At 51.2% G+C, this 19,500-nt stretch overlaps 1 protein-coding gene across 1 annotated transcript in view; it reads left to right on the top strand.

Annotated features, from left to right (window-relative positions):
* The window catches only part of LOC129715492 (uncharacterized), a 64,767-nt gene that overhangs the window by 39,338 nt on the left and 5,929 nt on the right, over positions 1–19,500 (top strand). Inside the window, exons 14-21 of the mRNA XM_055665371.1 lie at positions 3,724–3,875; positions 5,830–5,989; positions 11,365–11,473; positions 12,612–12,745; positions 13,496–13,607; positions 15,813–16,042; positions 17,891–17,924; positions 18,030–18,137. Coding sequence (XP_055521346.1) covers positions 3,724–3,875; positions 5,830–5,989; positions 11,365–11,473; positions 12,612–12,745; positions 13,496–13,607; positions 15,813–16,042; positions 17,891–17,924; positions 18,030–18,137 — 1,039 coding nt within the window. The remainder of the gene's footprint in view (positions 1–3,723; positions 3,876–5,829; positions 5,990–11,364; positions 11,474–12,611; positions 12,746–13,495; positions 13,608–15,812; positions 16,043–17,890; positions 17,925–18,029; positions 18,138–19,500) is intronic.

Raw genomic sequence — 19,500 nt, 5'->3', positions numbered from 1 at the left:
GAGTGATGAATCTCTGGAACTCTCTGCCGCAGAGGGTAGTTGAGGCCCGTTCATTGGCTATATTTAAGAGGGAGTTAGATGTGGCCCTTGTGGCCAAGGGGATCAGAGGGTATGGAGAGAAGGCAGGTACGGGATATCGAGTTGGATGATCAGCCATGACTATATTGAATGGCGGTGCAGGCTCGAAGGGCCGAATGGCCTACTCCTGCAACTAATTTCTATGTTTCTATGGTAGAGTGTAGTGCTTTGTTTTACATGCACAGCGGTAAAAATCACACCGTAGACCTCACCTGGACAGCTGACAAAGTTACAAAAATTCACGATAGACAATAGGTGCAGGAGGAGGCCCTTCGGCCCTTCGAACCAACACCGCCATTCAATGTGATCATTGCTGATCATCCCCAATCAGTACCCCGTTCCTGCCTTCTCCCCATATCCCCTGACTCCGCTATTTTTAAGAGCCTTATCCAGCTCTCTCTTGCATGTATCCAGAGAACCGGCCTCCACCGCCCTCTGAGGCAGAGAATTCCACACTCACAACTGTGAAAAAGTGTTTCCTCGTCTCTGTTCTAAATAGCTTACACCTCATTCTTAAACTGTGGCCCCTAGTTCTGGACTCCCCCAACATCGGGAACATGTTTCCTGCCTCTAGTGTGTCCAAACCCTTAACAATCTTATATGTTTCAATAAGATATCCTCTCATCCTTCTAAATTCCATAGTATACAAGCCCAGCCGCTCCATTCTCTCAGCATATGACAGTCCCTGGCATCTCGGGAATTTACCAAACATTTCCCATCTTCTGCCTTCCACTGCACACGGCAGCAGCCCCCTCCCCCCGCTGGGTCCCCCCCCTGTTCTCAGTGCCTCCCCACTTCATTCTTGCCCCCCCCCCCCCCCCCCCCCTCACTGAGGTCCACCCCCCCACCCTCGGTGGCCCCCTCTCACACCCCCGGGTCTGACTGCAAATTGTACCGTGACTGGTTGGAGGACGAGGTGTTGTTCACTAAACTGGTGTGTGGCCTTGTTTAAGTGTAGGCGCCACAGACAGAAAGGTCACATTGGGAGTTGGGTAGTGAATACAGGCAACGTTCACCCCAGCGGCACCCCTGTGAACTGAGGGCGGGTGCTCTGCGGAGCCACCACCAGAGGATGTTTGTATTCTCCTGTCCGGAGGACTCCACATTGGCAGCATGGGGAGCTTAGTTTAGTTTAGTTTAGAGATACAGTGTGTAAACAGGCCCATCAGCGATCTGAGCGGACCAGCGATACCCGCACATTAACAATATCATGAGAGGAATAGATCGGGTAGATCTTATTTGTGTGCTGCACGGTAACTCAAATTTCACTGCACCACTTGGTGTATGTGACAGTAAATGTCCTTTGTCCTATACCCACTCCGGACATTTTTTTACATTTACCAAGCCAATTAACCTGTACGTCTTTGGAGTGTGGGAGGAAACGGAAGATCTCGGAAAAACCCCACGCAGGTCACAGGGAGAACGTACAAACTCCGTACAGACGGCACCCGTAGTCGGGATGGAATCCGGGTCTCCGACGTCGCATTCAGCATAAGGCAGCAACTCTACCGCTGCGCCACCATGACCGCCCTTTGGTCCTAGCTATTCACTAGGCTGCAAGAAGGACATTGAGAAGGGTCTCGACCCGAAACGTCACCCATTCCTTTTCTCCATAGGTGCTGCCTGGCCCACTGAGTTATCTTTTATTGAGAATAAGAGTCAGGAAGTCTTGTGGCAACTTTATAAAACTCCAGTCCGGCCGCTTTTGGAGTATTGTGTGCATTTCGGGTCACCCCGTTACAGGAAGGCTTTGGAGAGGTTTGCAGAAGAAGTTTACCAGGATGCTGCCTGGATTAGCGGGTAAAAGGGGAGTGTGTGGGAAGGGACTGCAGCTGCTGGCTTACGCCAAAGATAGACACAAAAATGCTGGAGTAACTCAGTGGGACAGGCAGCATCTCTGGAGAGAAGGAATAGGTGACGTTTTGGGTCGAGACCCTTCTTCAGTCTCGACCTGGAACGTCACCTATTCCTATTCTCCAGAGATGCTGCCTGCCCCACTGAGTTACTCCAGGTTTTTAGTGTCCATCTTAACAATGAGGAGAGGTTGGACAAATGTGGGATTGTTTTCTCTGGAGCATCAGAGATTGAGGGAGACCAGATAGAAATTTGTAAAATTATTAGAGGCACGGATAGGGTAGAGTAGCGTTTCTCAACTGGGGTTCCCCGGAACATTAGGGGTTCCGCCAGAAATAATGATAAATAGGCTAATCATATGTAAATGCATTCTTGAGTCATATTCATATTCATAAGTTTATTATACACGTACGGCATATTTAGCTTGGGCTTGGCATCATGTTTGGCATATGTTCCCGATGTTGGGGGAGTCCAGAACCAGGGGCCACAGTTTAAGAATAAAGAGTAAGCCATTTAGAACGGAGACGAGGAAACACTTTTTCTCACAGAGAGTGGTGAGTCTGTGGAATACTATCCATCAGAGTGCGGTGGAGGCAGATTCTCTGGATGCTTTCAAGAGAAAGCTAGATAGGGCTCTTAAAGATAGCGGAGTCAGGGGATATAGGGGAGAAGGCAGGAACGGGGTACCTGATTGGGGATGATCAGCCATGATCACATTGAATGACGGTGCTGGCTCGAAGGGCCAAATGGCCTACTCCTGCATCTATTGTGTAATGTATCAGAGAGCTGTGTTACAATTTTATTTCATGCAATGTGAGAATGTTCGGAAAGCAAGGGGTCGGGCTTATGAAGACCCAGAGCAAGGGGAGATGCAGATTGTTCCACACAGTGAAGAGTCAGGACCTGCCACGTACCGTCTGGAAGGACAGCAAGTTCTACAAGGGAATTGGAAAATGGAACATGAAAATGCACAGTGGTAGAGTTGCTGCCTCACAGTCACAGCCACTGGAAGCATTTAAAAAAATGCGCAGCTGGTCGAACTGCAGCCTCCCAGCGCCAGAGACCCACGCACGATTCGATCCTGACGTCGGTCTCAGTCTATGTGTGGAGTTTGCACGTTCTCCCTGTGACCACGTGGGTTTAATAAATACTTTATTGATCCCCTCAGGGAAATTCAAATTCGGTTTCCTCCGGGTGCTCCGGTTTCCTCCCGCATTCCAAAGACATACAGGTTTGGAGATTGGAGCTTATTCTGTAAAATGCCCCTGGTGTGTGTAGGACAGATTGTGAACGGGCGATTGCTGGTTGGCACGGACACTGAGTGAAATAATTTACAGGGCAGTGGGGAAAGAGGCAGGAACTAACGCGAGAGGTTTCTCCCTCCGAGTGTTATTTCTCTGGTAGTTGAGGCCAGTTCATTGGCTATATTTAAGAGGGAGTTAGATGTGGCCCTTGTGGCTAAGGGGATCAGGGGGTATGGAGAGAAGGCAGGTACGGGATACTGAGTTGGATGATCAGCCATGATCATATTGAATGGCGGTGCAGGCTCGAAGGGCCGAATGGCCTACTCCTGCACCTAACTTCTATGTTTCTATGTTTCTCAGTGAAGAAGGGTCTGGGTCCGAAACGTCACCCATTCCATCTCTCCAGAGATGCTGCCTGACCCGCTGAGTTACTCCAGCTTTTTTGTGCCTGTCTTGGGCTTGGTGGACCTGCTGTGAAATCCTTGCTGTGTAAGGTGTTCTCTTCAGGGTAGATGAGGGCACTGACCCTGTACCTTTCTCTGAGCAGCCCCCTAGTGGGTTCCCGTACGCGACCTACAGGGCAACCTGTAGCCGCAATGGCACCTACGCATCCCCCGCCTGTGGCACCATCGACTTCAACGAGGACCTCAGCCGCCCCTTGCTCACCCAGCTACAAGTGGTCTGGAACGCTGAGTTCAGGTAAGTGATGACATTCAGGAGGGGGGGGGGGGGGTTGGGTACTGGGAACGGCGGATTACTGTCACGTCTGCCGGTCTACAGTCAAAACTCGGTGTCACCAAGTCCGCGCCGCCCCGGTGTACAGAGGGAACTCCAGATGCTGGTTTACACTGATCGACACTAAAAGCTGGAGTAACTTGGCGGAGCAGGCAGCATCTCTGGAGAGAGGATAGGAATAGGTGACGTTTCGGGTCGAGGCTGGAGAAGGGTCTCGGCCCGAAACGTCACCCATTCCTTCTCTCCAGAAATGCTGCCTGTCCCGCCGAGTTACTCCAGCATTTTGTGTCTATCTTCAAATGACACTATACATGTGTACGGTCAAACACGCACACATGCACAACAGGCAGTGCCAGCGTTAGTCGCAGAGAAAGTGCGGACAAAAATGTCTGGCTTTCGGTTGGTTTATTATTGTCGCCTGCTGATAAATAAGAGATAGCAGGTGTGACACGGTGGCTCAGCGGTAGAGTTGCTGCCTCACAGCGGCCGAGACCCAGGTTCTATCCCGACTACGGGTGCTTGTCTACATTCTCCCCGTGACCTGGTGGGTTTTCTCCGGGTGCCCTGGTTTCCTCCCACACTCCAAACACATGCAGGTTTGTAGGCTAATTGGCATGGTATAAGTGCAAATTGTCCCTAGTGTGTGTAGGGCAGTGTTAATGTGCGGGGATCGCTGGTCGGCGCGGACTCGGTGGGCTGAAGGGCCTGTTTCCGCGCTGTATCTCTAAACTAAGATGGTCTTTGCACGGTTCGGCACAGACATGGTGGGCTGAAGGGCCTGTTGTTGTGTACCGTTCGATGTTCTACACACTAAAGTATCAGATGTATAATACATACATACGATCGTCAAATCCAGTACAGTAGTTGGAGCAAAGGGGAAGATACAAAGTGCAGAATATAGTTCTCAGCATTGTAGCGCATCAGTTCCACACACAAAGTCCAATGTCCACAATGGGGTAGAGGTGAATTGGACAGTACCCTAGCTTATGGAAGGACCGTTCAGAAGCCTAATAACAGAGGCACTGGGATGAAGGGAAAGTGTGTGGGCGGAGGGAGGAGATGGAGTGCGGAGGAGGGGTGAAGGATTTGAAGGAGGTGCATGTAAGTGTTCGGGGGGGGGTGAGGACCGAGGTACGGGGGGGGGGGGGGGGGGGGGGGGGGGGGGGTGGGGGGTGGGCGTGGGGGAGGATGAGAGTGCTTGTTTAGGGGTGACGGATAGAGGAGTGAGGATGGAAGAAAGAGGGGTGGTGCAAACAGTTCCTATAACTGGGTTCTCTCTCCTCCCCCCCCTTCTTCCTTCCCTGATCCCCTCTCAGAGTTGAGGTATTCTTTCCTCTCCCCCTCTCTCTTCCCTCCCTTTTCTCTTTCCCCCCCTCTCTCTCTCCCCCCACTCTCTCTTCCCCCCCTCCTCTCTTCCCCCCTCCTCTATCTTCCCCTCCTCTCTCTTCCCCCCTCCTCTCTTTTCCCCCTCCTCTCTCTTTCCTCTCTCTTTTTCCCCCCTCCCTTTCCCCCTCTTTCCCTCCTCTCTCTTCCCCTCCTCTCTCTTCCCCTCCTCTCTCTTCCCCCCCTTTCTCTCCCCCCTTTCCCCCCCCTCTCTCTTCCCCACTCTCTCTTTCTTCCCCCCCCTCCTCTCTCTCCCTCCCCCTCCTCTCCCTTCCCCCTCCTCTCCCTTCCCCCTCCTCTCTCGTCCCCCACCCTCTCCCCTCCCTCATTTCCTACATCCATCTGCTTCCTCCCTCACCCTCACAACCTACAACTTCCTACCCTCCCCCCCCCCACAACTCCACTTCTTCCCCCCCCCCCCTCCATCACCCCCTCCTTCCCTCTGCGTTCCACTCTCCGTATGTCTCTCCTCATGTTCCCCCCCCCCCCCCCCCCCCCCCCCCCCCCCACCGTCACTCAACCCCTCCGTGTGCAGTGGGTCGGTGCCGCGGTGCCTGCAGAGGTTTCAGGTTGCCGTCGTGGAGAAACTGGACAACTTCTTCACCGAGCTGCTCCAGAGACTGCGGCGTATAAAGAGTGACGCCAGTGCCGTTGAATACATCCTCAACCATCACCTCACCTCCGTGCGTGCCAAGGTCAGTGACCATCAGTGCCCACAGTATGTCAGTGACCACGGTATAGAAACATAGAAACATAGAAATTAGGTGCAGGAGTAGGCCATTCGGCCCTTCGAGCCTGCACCGCCATTCAATATGATCATGGCTGATCATCCAACTCAGTATCCCGTACCTGCCTTCTCTCCATACCCCCTGATCCCCTTAGCCACAAGGGCCACATCTAACTCCCTCTTAAATATAGCCAATGAACTGGCCTCAACTACCCTCCGTGGCAGAGAGTTCCAGAGATTCACCACTCTCTGCGTGAAAAAAGTTCTTCTCATCTCAGTTTTTAAGGATTTCCCCTTTATCCTTAAGCTGTGACCCCTTGTCCTGGACTTCCCCAACATCGGGAACAATCTTCCTGCATCTAGCCTGTCCAACCGCTTAAGAATTTTGTAAGTTTCTATAAGATCCCCCCTCAATCTCCTAAATTCTAGAGAGTATAAACCAAGTATGTCAGTGACCATCGGTGCCCACAGTATGTCAGTGCCCACAGTAGTTCAGTGCCCACAGTATGTCAGTGCCCACAGTAGTTCAGTGATCACAGTATGTCAGCGATCATCTTCTTCTTTTCGTGTGCATCTTGTTACAAACGCTGGCCTCGCTACCATCGTCCGTCCTGAAAAGGACACAAGCTTCCGGCGACAATCAGTGGGAGCCATCACTTGTGGCAATAGATGACGGTGGCGGCAGAATTAGCTCATGATACTTCCAGTCTCCAGCCCCGCGACGTGGATGCTTCTGCTATGGGGCCGGTAGGTCGGTGATCACCGTAGTCCACAGTAGGTCTGTGATCACCAGGGTCGGTGGTCTTTAGCCTTTACATTTTAGAGATACAGTGCACACACACACACCAAGTCCGCGCCGACCCGTGATCACGCCGTTTTTTCTCCGGCTGCTCCAGTTTTCTTCCACATTCCAGAGACTAACAGGTTTGGAAGTAATTGGCTTCTGTAAAACTGCTGCTGGTGTGTAGAGTAGTACTAGTGTACGGAGTGGCCGCTGGTCGGCGTGGGCTGAAGGGCCTGTTTCCGCACTGTGTCTCTAAAGTCTAGAGGTCATAAGGAATCGGAGTAGAATTGGACCATTCGGCCCATCAAGCCTACTCCAACATTCAATCATGGCTGATCTATCTCTCCCTCCTAACCCCAATTCTCCTGCCTTCTCCCCCTAACCTACAGTATCTAACATCTATATACTAAACTCTGGATGGCACAAACAAATCATTTCAGTTACATGAAACGATAATCCAATAGCATTATTTATTGTCTGATCACCCAGAAGGATGTCCTTAAGCAGGAACGGACAGAATTGGGCCATTCGGCCCATCAAGTCTACTCTGTCATTCACTCATAGCTGATCTATCTTTCCCCCTCAACCCCATTCTCCTGCCTTCTCCCTGTAACCCCTGACACCTGTACTGATCAAGAATCTATCTCTGCCTTAAAAATATGCATTGATTTGGCCTCCACAGCTTACTGTGGCAAATAATTCCACAGATTCACAACCATCTGGCTGAAGAAATTCCTTCTGCTCTCCTTTCTAAAGGTGCGTCTTTTAATTCTGAGGCTATGACCTCTGCTCCTAGACTCCCACTAGTGGAAACATCCTCTCCACATCCACTCTATCCAGGCCTTTCACTATTCGGCACATTTCAATGAGGTATCCCTCATCCTTCTAAACTCCAGTGAGTACAGGCCCAGTGCCGTCAAACGCTCATCATAGGTTATCCCACTCATTCCTGGGATCATTCTTGTAAACCACCTCTGGACCTTCTCCAGAGCCAACACATCCTTCCTCAGATATGGTGCCCAAATTTGCTCACAATATTCCAAATGCGGCCTGACCAGCGCCTTAAGTGGCCTCGACAGCCTTCTGTGGCAGTGAAGTCCACAGATTCACCACCGTCTGGCTGAAGAAATTCCTCCTCGTCTCCTTTCTAAAGGTGCGTCCTTTAATTCTGAGGCTCAGCCCTCTGGTCCTAGACTCTCCCACGAGTGGACACATCCTTTCCACAACCACTCTACCCAGTATTACTGGCACGGGAGAGCATGAGGTATAGGGATCGGCTGGGACTCATGAGGGCCATAGAAAAGGTGCACACTCTTTTCCCCAAGGTAGGGGAGTCTAGATCTTGAGATCGAAGGTCTTGTTTTAATTCTCCTCACATTCCTGTCAACGGATTTCACTGCATGCCTGCACACCGGCTAACCTTCCAACCCGTATATTTGGGACGTGGGCGGAAATTATAGCACCCTGGGCTCGGAGAACGTGAAAACTCCACGTAGATAGTACTAGAGAAAGACATAACGTGCTGGAGTAACTCAGCGGGTCAGGCAGCATCTCTGGAGAAGGTGACGTTTCGGGTGGAGGCTCATCTTCAAACTGGAGTTCGAAGAAGACCCAAAATGTTCTCCTGAGATGTTGCCTGACCCCGCTGAGTTACTCTGGCACTTTGTGTCTTTCCTTGGTAAAGAAGCATTGGCTGTTGCTTGTTTCTACAAACAGTAGGGGTCAGGATTAAACTTGAGGCACAGGTGATGCGAAGCCAGCAGTTCCCCGCTCGATGGTGAGACCAGGCCCTTCGTTGGAGTTGACTTTTCTGTCCGAGTCCTGATTTTGGAGATCTGGGATCTTTGATTTTCCCTTCCCTCGCTACCCCACCTTTCCCCATTCCTCTCCCCATCCCGTCCTCGTTCCTCCACCAATCCTCACCTCCACCTATCGCACGGTGGCGCAGCGGTAGAGTGGCTAAAGGGCCTGATTCTGCCCTGTATCTCTAAAGTCTAAGTCACCTCCCTCAGTTCAGCAGTTTATTGCCACGTGTACCGAGGTCCAGTGAAAATCTTATGTTGCGCGCTAACCAGTCAGGGGTACGACTCGTCCTTGATTCTGCTGCTGGCCTTGGTGAGGCAGAGTGAGGTATAAATGAAGTCCATGGGATGTGGTTTGTGCGTTGGTCTCGGCTGCGTCCACAATTCTCTGCAATTTCTTGCGGTCTTGGGTGAAGCTGTTCTTGAAGGGCGGTCACGGTGGCGCAGTGGTAGAGTTGCTGGTTAATGCCCCTGTCCCACTTAGGAAACCTGAACGGAAACCTCTGGAGACTTTGCGCCCCACCCAAGGTTCCCGTGCAGTTGCCGGAGGTTGCAGGTAGAGAGACTAGGGAGACTGACAAAAACCTCCTGGGTGTGTGTGAATCAGTGCAGGGTGGCGGGATGCCGGCGGGAGGGGGAGGGGGGTTAGAAGGCAGTCGGTGCAGAATGGATGGATTGAGGCAGGTGAATTAATACGTGTTGGTTGGAGCAGGTAAAATTGTGAGGGGAGAGCACGGGGGATGTCAGTGATGTTGAATGGGGGGGTTCAGTACGGGATCGATCGGGTAGACAAAAGTGCTGGAGAAACTTAGCGGGATCGGCAGCATCTATGGAGCGAAGGAAATAGGCAACGTTTCGGGTCGAGACCCTTCTTCAGACTGTTCCCCCCATTCTTGAATGGGGGGGGTTAAGCGCAGGATGAATTGGGGGGGGAGGGGGGTCAGTGCAGGGTGGATCGGAGGGTCTGTGCGGGATGAATGGGAAATCACCACAGGATGAATGGAGGGTGGGTCAGTATTTGATGAATGCATGGATTAGTACAGGATGGATGGGGGATCAGTACAGGATGGATGGAGGAGAAGTGCAGAATGCACAGCAACGGCCGCGACAGCAATCCCGCTAACGTCGAAAACCGCTTTCAAAGCAAACCCTCCCGCACACCGAGGCCTTTCCCTCCCTCCCTCCCTCCTCCCGGCAAAGATCCTATAGCGGAGCTCTGCTATAAGATCTTTGGTTAGCGGGTTTGCAGGCAGCGGCCCTTATCAGGGCGGGCGGGGTGCGGGAGGAGGAGCAGATGAAGTCGCTGTTCGGGGCCGTCATTCGCTGCGACCCTTCCTCACCCCGTACCTAGTATCTTGCCCACGCAATACAGCCGTCACCACCGACACAAAACGTTGCGTTCCTTTTCTCCAGAGATGCTGCCTGACCCGCGGAGTTACTCCAGTTTTTTGTGACTATCTTCAGTACAAACCAGTATCTGGTTGCCAAGCCGGGCAAAATGACTCGGTGTTTAGGTTGCCCGGCGGTGCTTTTGAGTGGTCAATGGCACCCAGGCAACCGTTAATTTCGAGCCCTGAATACTCCAGGTATGGTCTCACCAAGATCCTGTACAACTCAAAGTCAAAGTCAAAGTAAACTTTATTGTCAATTCAATTATGCAACAGTAGTTACACAGAGGATCAAAATTACGTTTCCCCATACTCCAAATGTGCAAGTAATATTAAAAACACAGACAAACAACATACCAATAAAAATAGACAATAGACATACATTATTTAAAATATTAAAATATTCACAGTATGCCAAAATGTAGCAAAAACTTTGAGGTGTTTTAAACAGGGTGCAACAATGAAAGGTGAGAAAAAGTGCAAATTTCGTACTGGAGACATTGAGCCAAAGTTCTTTTCACAGTTTGTTGTCTTTGTTTGGGTACTGTTCATGGAATTTTCTTAAGTGTGTTGAGTAGTCTGATGGCCTGTGGGAAAAAGCTGTTTTTGAATCTGGTGGTTTTGCTCTGCATGCTGCGGTAGCGCTTACCGGAAGGTAGGAGGGTGAACAGTTTGTGTGCTGGGTGGGTGGTGTCTTTGATGATATTGCTTGCTCTCTTGTGACAGCGAGATGGGTATAGGTCCTGGATTGCTGGTTGGGGTGATCTGGTGATCTTCTCCGCTGTCCTCACCACTCTCTGTAGGGCCTGCACTCTGCAGTAGAACCTCCCTGCTCTTAGACTCAAATCCTTTTGCTATGAAAGCTAAACATACCATTTGCTTTCTTCACTGCCTGCTGCACCTGCATTCCTACTTTCAATGACTGGTGTACCATGACACCCAGGTCTCGTTGCATCTCCCCTTTTCCTAATCGCCCATCATTCAGATATTAGTCTTACTTTCCTGTTTTTGCCACTGTTGGTTGTTGGAGATGTCGAAGTTCAATCGAAATCTTCAATAGTGTTTTAATCTCATGAGCCCCGAAACTGAATGATGAAATTGTTACTTGCAGCAGCAACACGACAGGTTTTAAACACAGTCTGATGGGTCCCGACCCAAAACGTCACCTATCCATGTCTGTCCTCCAGAGATGCTGCTTGAGTTACTCCAGCATTTGTGTTCATCTTAAGTTTTAAACACAGCATTCAATAGGATAATATAATAAATAACCAAACGTAAATAAAAGTAGGCAGGTTGGTTTGTGCGATGGCCTGGGCTGTGTCCACAATTCTCAGCCCTCTCTCTCTCTCTCCCTGACTCTCGTATACAGCTGGAAAACTTTACCCTGGGTTTACTGGAGGACATCGCAGACCGGCAGCGAAATATATCCAGGACCCTGACTCCGGCCGTCCAAGACGGGATGGTGCCCGCCTACGTGGGTAAGTGCTGGCCCACCACCCTCCCACACATTACACCAGCTGAACACGATGTACACACCAGTTCCATCTCACACACCAGTGACAATTTACAGAAGCCAATTCACCTACAACCCTGGGATGTGGGAGGAAACCGGAGCTCCCGGAGGAAGCCCACGCAGGTCACGGGGAGAGCGTGCAAACTCTGTGCAGTCAGCACCCGAGGTCAGGATCGAACCCGGGTCTCCGGAGCTGTAATGCAACAGCTTTACCTGATGCCCCATGGTACGGCACGGTGGCGCAGCGGTAGAGTTGCTGCCTCACAGCGCCAGTGACCCGGGTTCTATCCTGACTACGGGTGCTGTTTGTACGGAGTCTACGTTCTCCCCGTGACCTGCGTGGGTTTTCTCCGGGTGCTCCGGTTTCCTCCCACACTCCAAAGACGTGCAGGTTTGTAGGTTAAATGGCTTTGGTAAAGATTGTAAATTGTCCCTAATGTGTAAGATAGTGTTAAGGGCTGTCCCACTTGGGCAACATTTTAGGCGTTCAGTTTTATTTACAGATGTATTGGTTCGCTTCCAGGCCCAATCACCGTCTCTAACTTCACAGGGATGGATTCAGTGAGTGTAGACTGAACTCCCCTCTCCCCTGTATTCATTTTAATATATTAATGTTTAAAATCCATGCATTGAAGGAAGAACATTTTACAGCCCATCTGTGGCCCCTAACCCTAGCCCTAACCCTAACCCTAGCCCTGGCCCTAGCCCTGGGCTTAACAAACCCCTAACTGGGCGTCGCACGCAGGACAGCATACGTCAGCGCGTATGTCGTGCAACGTTTTACGGGCTTCATTCACTGAATGTCGCCGAAAATATCGCAAGGAATTGAGGACCAGAGGACTTAGGTTTCAGGTGAGGAGGGAAAGATTTAATAGGAATCTTGATGCGGGAATCGCTGGTCGGCACGGACTTGGTGGGCTGAAGGGTCTGTTTCAGTGCTGTATCTCAACTAAACCAAACGTCACCCATCCCCCCAGCCCCCCACCCTTCTCTCCAGAGATGCTGCCTGTCCCGCTGAGTCACTCCAGTACTTTGTGTCTGTCTAATGTAAACCGCCGTGCCTACTTGACCGGTCCGTTAACTCTCCCAACTGCCTCCTCCAGAGTGCTCGGGCCAGTCCGGAGCGGGCTCCTTTGACCGGATGAAGGCCTGCATGGAGATACACACGTATCGACATAGCCAGGAGCTCTTCAACACGGCCTGCCGCAGGCTGGAAGACCAACTCGACCTCCTGACGGTGAGGGGGACGGGGGGGGGGGGGGGGGGGGGGGGGAGGGAAGTGGATGGGAGAGAGAGATGGAGTGGAGGGAGAGGGGAGGTGTTGAGGGGAGGGAGATAGTTGGAGAGGGTGATGTGAGGTGGGATGATGAGGGTAGTTCGAGGGGTGGAGGGAGAAGGAGGGATCGGGAGGAGTGTACTGTACACAGTTGGCACCTGTGTCTCCTTCAGTACAACAGATGTGTTTGTCAAACATTTTTTGAACAGTTCACAAATTGATGAAAGAGTGATGGTGGACGCTGCCACGGTGTGGTAGTAAGAAGTAGTACACGCTCTGAATTAACATTCATCCCTCTCCCTCTGTCTCTCCCCTCTCTCTCTCTCTCTCACTTTCTCTCCCTTTCTCTCTCTCTCTCTCTCTCCCTCTCTCTCTCTCTCTCTCTCTCTCTCTCTCTCTCTCTCTCCTTCCCCCTCTCTCTCTCCCTCTCTCTCCTTCTCTCTCCCTCCCCCTCTCTCTCTCTCTCTCTCTCTCTCTCTCCTCTCTCTCTCTCTCTCTCTCTCTCCCTCTCTCTCTCTCTCCTCTCACTCTCTCTCCCTCTCCCTCCCTCTCTCTCTCTCTCTCCCTCTCCTTCTCCCTCTCTCCCTCTCTCCCTCTCTGTCCCTCTCTCCTCTCCCTCCGTCTCCCTCTCTCTCCCTCCCTCTCCCTCTGTCTCACTCTCTCTCCCTCTCTTTACCTCACCCTACTATCATTGCCCTTGTTACCCTTCAGCAAGAGATCCAGTCGCGCCTGAAGGTGTTTTTGGATGATATCTGCAGTGAGCTGTTGGTGCTGTTTGAGCCGCTGCTGAAACCAGTGAAGATAATCGATGAGATCATCCCCAGTAAGTCACAGACATTCGTCATCGAGCAAGTGGGAACGTGAGATGGGGGAAGGAAGTTCTGTCCCAGTGCGGCACGGACACTCGGGTTCCATCCTGACCTCGGGTGCTGTCTGTGTGGAGTTTGCACGTTCTCCCTGTGAACCCGTGGGTTTCCTCTGGGTGCTCCGGTTTCACAAGTTCACAATTTATAGGAGTAGAATTAGGCCATTCGGCCCATCGAGTCCACTCCGCCATTCAATCATGGCTGATCTCTGCCTCCTAATCCCATTGCCCTGCCTTCTCCCCATAACCCTTGACATCCGTTCTAATCAAGAATCTGTCTATCTATCTCTGCCTTAAAAATATCCACTAACTTTGGCCTCCACAGCCCTCTGTGGCAGTAAGTTCCACAGATTTACTACCCTCTGACTAAAGAAGTTCCTCCTCACCTCCTTTCTAAAAGAGCGCCCTTTAATTCTGAGGCTGTGACCTCTGGTCCTAGACTCCCACCAGTGGAAACATCCTCTCCACATCCATTACATCTATACCTTTCATTATTCTGTAAGCTTCAATGAGGTCCCCCCTCAACCTTCTAAACTCCAGCGAGTACAGGCCCAGTGCTGTCAAACGCTCATCATATGATCACCCACTCATTCCTGGGATCCTCCCACATCTCAGAGACGTGCGGGTTTGTAAGTTAATTGGCCCTCTGTAAATTGCCCCTAGTGTGTCGGGAGTGGATAAGAGAGTGGGATAGTGTAGAACTAGTGTGACTGGGTGATCGCTGGTCGACAGGTTGCTGGGAAAGATGGAAGGGCCTGATTTCTGTGCTGTGTCTCTAAACTAAACTGATTATAGCTTACAGCCCAGTGGTATGAATATTGATTTCTCTAACTTCAAGTAACCCCAGCATTCCCTCTCCCTTTATCCCTCCCCCACCCAAGTTGCTCCAGCTTCTCACTAGCTACAAACAGCTAACAATGGCCTGTTTCACATTGCCATTGCCACAGAGGGTAGTCTCTGCCACAGAGGGTAGTCTCTGCCACAGCGGGTAGTCGAGGCCAGTTCATTGGCTATATTTAAGAGGGAGTTAGATATGGCCCTTGTGGCTAAGGGGATCAGGGGGTATGGAGAGAAGGCAGGTACGGGATACTGAGTTGGATGATCAGCCATGATCATATTGAATGGCGGTGCAGGCTCGAAGGGCCGAATGGCCTACTCCTGCACCTAATTTCTATGTTTCTATGTTTCCTTCATCATCGTTACATTTTTGCATATCTTTCATTCATTGTTCTTTATCTTTCTTCATTATCATCTCATATCTCTCGTTTCCCTTATCTCTAACTAGTCTGAAGTAGGGTCTCGACTTGAAACAATAGACAATAGGTGCAGGAGTAGGCCATTCGGCCCTTCGAGCCAGCACCGCCATTCAATGTGATCATGGCTGATCATCCCCAATCAGTACCCCGTTCCTGCCTTCTCCCCACATCTCCTGACTCCACTATCTTTAAGAGACTATCTAACTATCTTGAAAGCATCCAGATAATTGGCCTCCACTGCCTTCTGAGGCAGAGAATTCTACAGATTCACAACTCTCTGAGCGAAAAGGTTTTTCCTCATTCCGTTCTAAATTACCTACCCCTTATTCTTAAACTGTGGCCCCTGGTTCTGGGCTCCCCCAACATCCGGAACATGGTTCCTGCCTCTAGCGTGTCATCAGATGTAAGTTAGAGGTAGCATCTGCATTTCCATCCTACAGGTCTGGAGAAGAGTCTCGACCCAAAACGTCCCCCATTCCTTCTCTCTAGAGATGCTGCCTGGCCCGCTGAGTTACTCCAGCACTTTGTGTCTATCTTCGGTGTAAACCAGCACCTGCAGTTCCTTCCGACCAATTTCCTTATGTTTGTCCGGGCGTTCTTCTCTTTTTCTCACAGAGCGTTGTGAGTGTGGAATTCTCTGCCTCGGAGGAGGCAGGTTCTCTGGATAATTTCAAGAGAGAGAGATAGATAGGGCTCTTTAAGATAGTGGAGTCAGGGGATATGGGGAGAAGGCAGGAACGTGGTACTGATTGGAGATGATCAGCCATGATCACATTGAGTGGCGGTGCTGGCTCGAAGGGGCGAATGGCCTACTCCTGCACCTATTGTCTATTGTTGGTCCGCACTCAGTGGTGCTGGCCTGTGTGGGAGCGACTATATCACAGGTGCTGATTGCTTCTCTCTTTAGAGCTGGCGACCATCTGCAGGAGGATGAAGGCTGTGTGCCACAGATCCCAAATCGACTTCACCTTCCCCAAGATTGAGGAGGCGGACAAGGAGCCGGAACCCGCCGCCGCGGCGCTGAGGAAACGGGTGGAATCGGGAACGCCACCGCTCCAGGAGATGGGGAGATTCGTGGCCAAAGTCAAGATAATGCAGATCAAGCAGATGCTCGTCCCTCTGCCCCACTCTGTTGAGGTTCCTGCTCTCCTTCCTTTCCATTGTCCTTAACCCGAACACAAGCCATTTATTTGGAGAGGGCTAGAATACAAAAACGGATGTATTGCTGAGGCTCCACAAGGCACTGGTCAGACCCCATTTAGAGTATAGTGAGCGGATTTATATATTTATCCCAAATAAATACATCCATTCTTCTGCTGTCTTGTACAGCTTGCAATTTTCCCATCTTCTAACTCTAGTGATTCTTCAAATATCACAACTAATGCATCTTCAGAACCATGGGGTGCAGTCCATTTGGCCCTTTCAGTTTTCCCAGCACCTTCTCCCTAGTATTCGCCACTCCATTAACTTCCAGCCCCTGACTCTCTTGAACTTCAAGCATGTTGTTGGCATCTTCCACTGTGAAGACTGATGCGAAAAAGTTATTCAACTCCACTGACATTTCATTATTCCCCATTGTCACTTCTCCTGCGTCATTCTCCAGCGGCCCAATGTCCACTCTTGCCTCTTTCCTACTTTATATATCCATAGAAGCTCTTGCTACCCTTTTATATTGTATGCTAGCATACATTCGTACTTCATCTTTTCTCCCCGTATTGCCCTTTTAGCTACCTTTTGTTGTTCTTTAAAAACATCCCAATCCTCTGGCTTCCCACTAATATTAGCAATGTTATATGCCTTCTCTGCTGCTCTTATGTTGCCCTTGACCTCCCTGGTCAACCATGGTCATCTTATTCTCCCCCTGGAATCTTTCTTCCTCTTGGGAATGAAATGATCCTGCACCTTACAAATTATCCCCGGAAATTCCTACCGTCATTCCTACTGAAGCCTCTTTCCCGTCAATCCTTGGCCAGCTCCTCCCTCATGCCTCTGTAGTCCCCTTTGCTCAGCTGTAATACCGACACATCCGATTTCACCTTCTCCCGCTAAAATCTTATCACATTGGAATCAGACTGAAGGAGGGTCTCGACCCGAAACGTCACCTGTTCCCTTTCTCCAGAGATGCTGCCTGTCCCGCTGAGTTACTCCAGCATATTACGCGTATTTTCAATGTAAACCAGCATCTGCAGTTCCCTCCTGCTCCTTTATAACCATCTGCCCAACTGATTATATTCACTTTGCCAGATCTTGCCCCTCATTCTGCCTGTGAGTGTAGGTGACTTTTGACCTCCATTTAACTTGTGAGCGGTTTGACCTGTGGTGTGGTCGGGCGTTGACCTTGTGACCTGTGGGTGGGGTTGGGGTTGACCTTGTGACCTGTGGGTGGGGTTGGGGGTTGTCCTCGTGACCTGTGGGTGGCGTCGGGCGTTAACCTGGTGGCCTGTGGGTGGGGTCGGGCGTTAACCTGTGGGTGGGATCGGGCATTGACCTCGTGACCTGTGGGTGGGGTCGGGCATTGACCTCGTGACCTGTAGGTGGGGTCGGGCATTGACCTCGTGACATGTGGGTGGGGTCGGCGTTGACGTCGTGACCTGTAGGTGGGGTCGGCGTTGACCTCGTGACCTGTAGGTGAGGTCGGGCGTTGACCTCGTGACCTGTGGGTGGGGTTGGGCGTTGACCTCGTGACCTGTGGGTGGGGTCGGGCATTGACCTCGTGACCTGTGGGTGGGGTCGGCGTTGACGTCGTGACCTGTGGGTGGGGTCGGACATTGACCTCGTGACCTGTGGGTGGGGTCGGGCGTTGACCTCGTGACCTGTAGGTGGGGCCGGCGTTGACCTCGTGACCTGTAGGTGGGGCCGGCGTTGACCTCGTGACCTGTAGGTGGGGTCAGGCGTTGACCTGCGTGTGGCGTTGGCTGGGACAAGGTTTGCCACCTTCTAACTATTTGCCTTTTGGTCATCTTGTGCTTTTCCTCTTCTCTTTAGATTTCATTGGAAGAAGTGGTTCTGAAATACAAAGGTGAGTCTTGGTCTTTATATAACTGATATTGGTTTATTAATTGCCACGTGTACAGTGCTATGGAGATAGATTCCTTGCTCTAACTCCACTCTCCTCCAATCCCAGAGTCTGACAATCTGCAGGAGAAGCGAATCCCATTCCTGCTTCTCTCCGTCTGTGAGTTCTGCACCAGTCTATCCTTCCTCACCTTGACCCACAGGAAAAACCACACGGGTGAGTTGTCTACTGGAATGTTATTGCTACAGGCACAGGTTGAGCAGGCTGGGTCTCTATTCCCTAGAGCACACGAGGATGAGGGCTGATCTTATAGAGGTGTATAACATCATGAGAGGAATAGATCGGGTTGAGTCTCTTGCCCAGAGTAGGGAAATCGAGGACCAGAGGACTTAGGTTTCAGGCGAGGAGGGAAAGATTTAATAGGAATCTTGAGAGGTAACTTTTTCACACAAAGGGTGGTGGGTGTATGGAACAAGCTGCCAGAGGTGGTAGTTGAGGCTGGGACTATTGCAAAGTTTAAGAAACAGTGAGACAGGTACCTGGATAGGGCAGGTTTAGAGCGATATGGGCCAAACACAGGCAGGTGGGACTAGTGCAGCTGGGACGTGTTGGGCCGCGGGGCCTGTTTCCACGCTGTATCACTCTATTTGATGACATCCTCCAACGTAAATCGCTCCAGAAGATTAAGATGCAAGTGACAAGCTGTTGGGTGGTGGCGGAGGCAAATACGACAGGGGTGTTTTTGGATGGGTGCATGGGCGTGCATGGAATGGAGGCGTGTGGGTTGTGAGCAGTCAGGTCCTGGCATCATGTTCGGCACAGACATCGCGGTCTGAAGGGCCTGTTGTTGTGCTGTACTGATCTGCGAGTGGCCGGGGGTGTTGGAGAGAGGGGTGAATGGGAAGAGATGTAGGGGTGGGAGGAGGCGGAGGGCAATATAGGAAGGGAGCGGGGCGCTAATCAGAGGTGGAGCAGGGTGGGTGGGAGATAGGGAGAGGGTAAGGGGGTGAGAAATGAGGGCGGGCGGGATGGAGAGGGGTCGGTATCGAGATGTGGGGCGGACGAGTGTGGATAGGTCGAGACACGGAGGTGTGGGTGAACAGATCTAGACTTGCTGCTCCCTGGGAGAGGGAAGAGTTAGAAGGTGGGAGAGGCAGCGTCGGATGGGGCCAGTGTTCCCGGGATTGGTTCCGGGCATGATTGGGTTAACATATCACGAGCCTTCGACAGCACTGGGCCTGTACTCGCTCGAGTTTAGAAGGAATAGAGGGGGCCCTCATTGAAACTTACCGAATAGTGAATAGAGTGGATGAGAGGAGAGGATATTTCCACTAGTGGGAGAGGACTAGTCTAGGACTAGTCTAGGACTAGAGGACACAGCCTCAGAATAAAAGGACTTTCCTTTAGAATGGAGATGAGGAGGGATTTCTTTATCCAGAGGGGGGTGAATCTGTGGAATTTTTTGCCACAGAAGGCCGTGGAGGCCAAGTCAATGGATATTTTTAAGACAGAGATTGGTAGGTTGTTGATTAGTACGGGTGTCAGGGATTATGGGGAGAAGGCAGGAGAATGGGGTTGA

The sequence above is a fragment of the Leucoraja erinacea genome, chromosome 2 (assembly GCF_028641065.1).
Source record: "Leucoraja erinacea ecotype New England chromosome 2, Leri_hhj_1, whole genome shotgun sequence".
Classification (NCBI taxonomy): domain Eukaryota; kingdom Metazoa; phylum Chordata; class Chondrichthyes; order Rajiformes; family Rajidae; genus Leucoraja; species Leucoraja erinaceus.
Note: the sequence above shows the minus strand (reverse complement) of the source record. Positions and strands in the feature narration are given on the sequence as shown.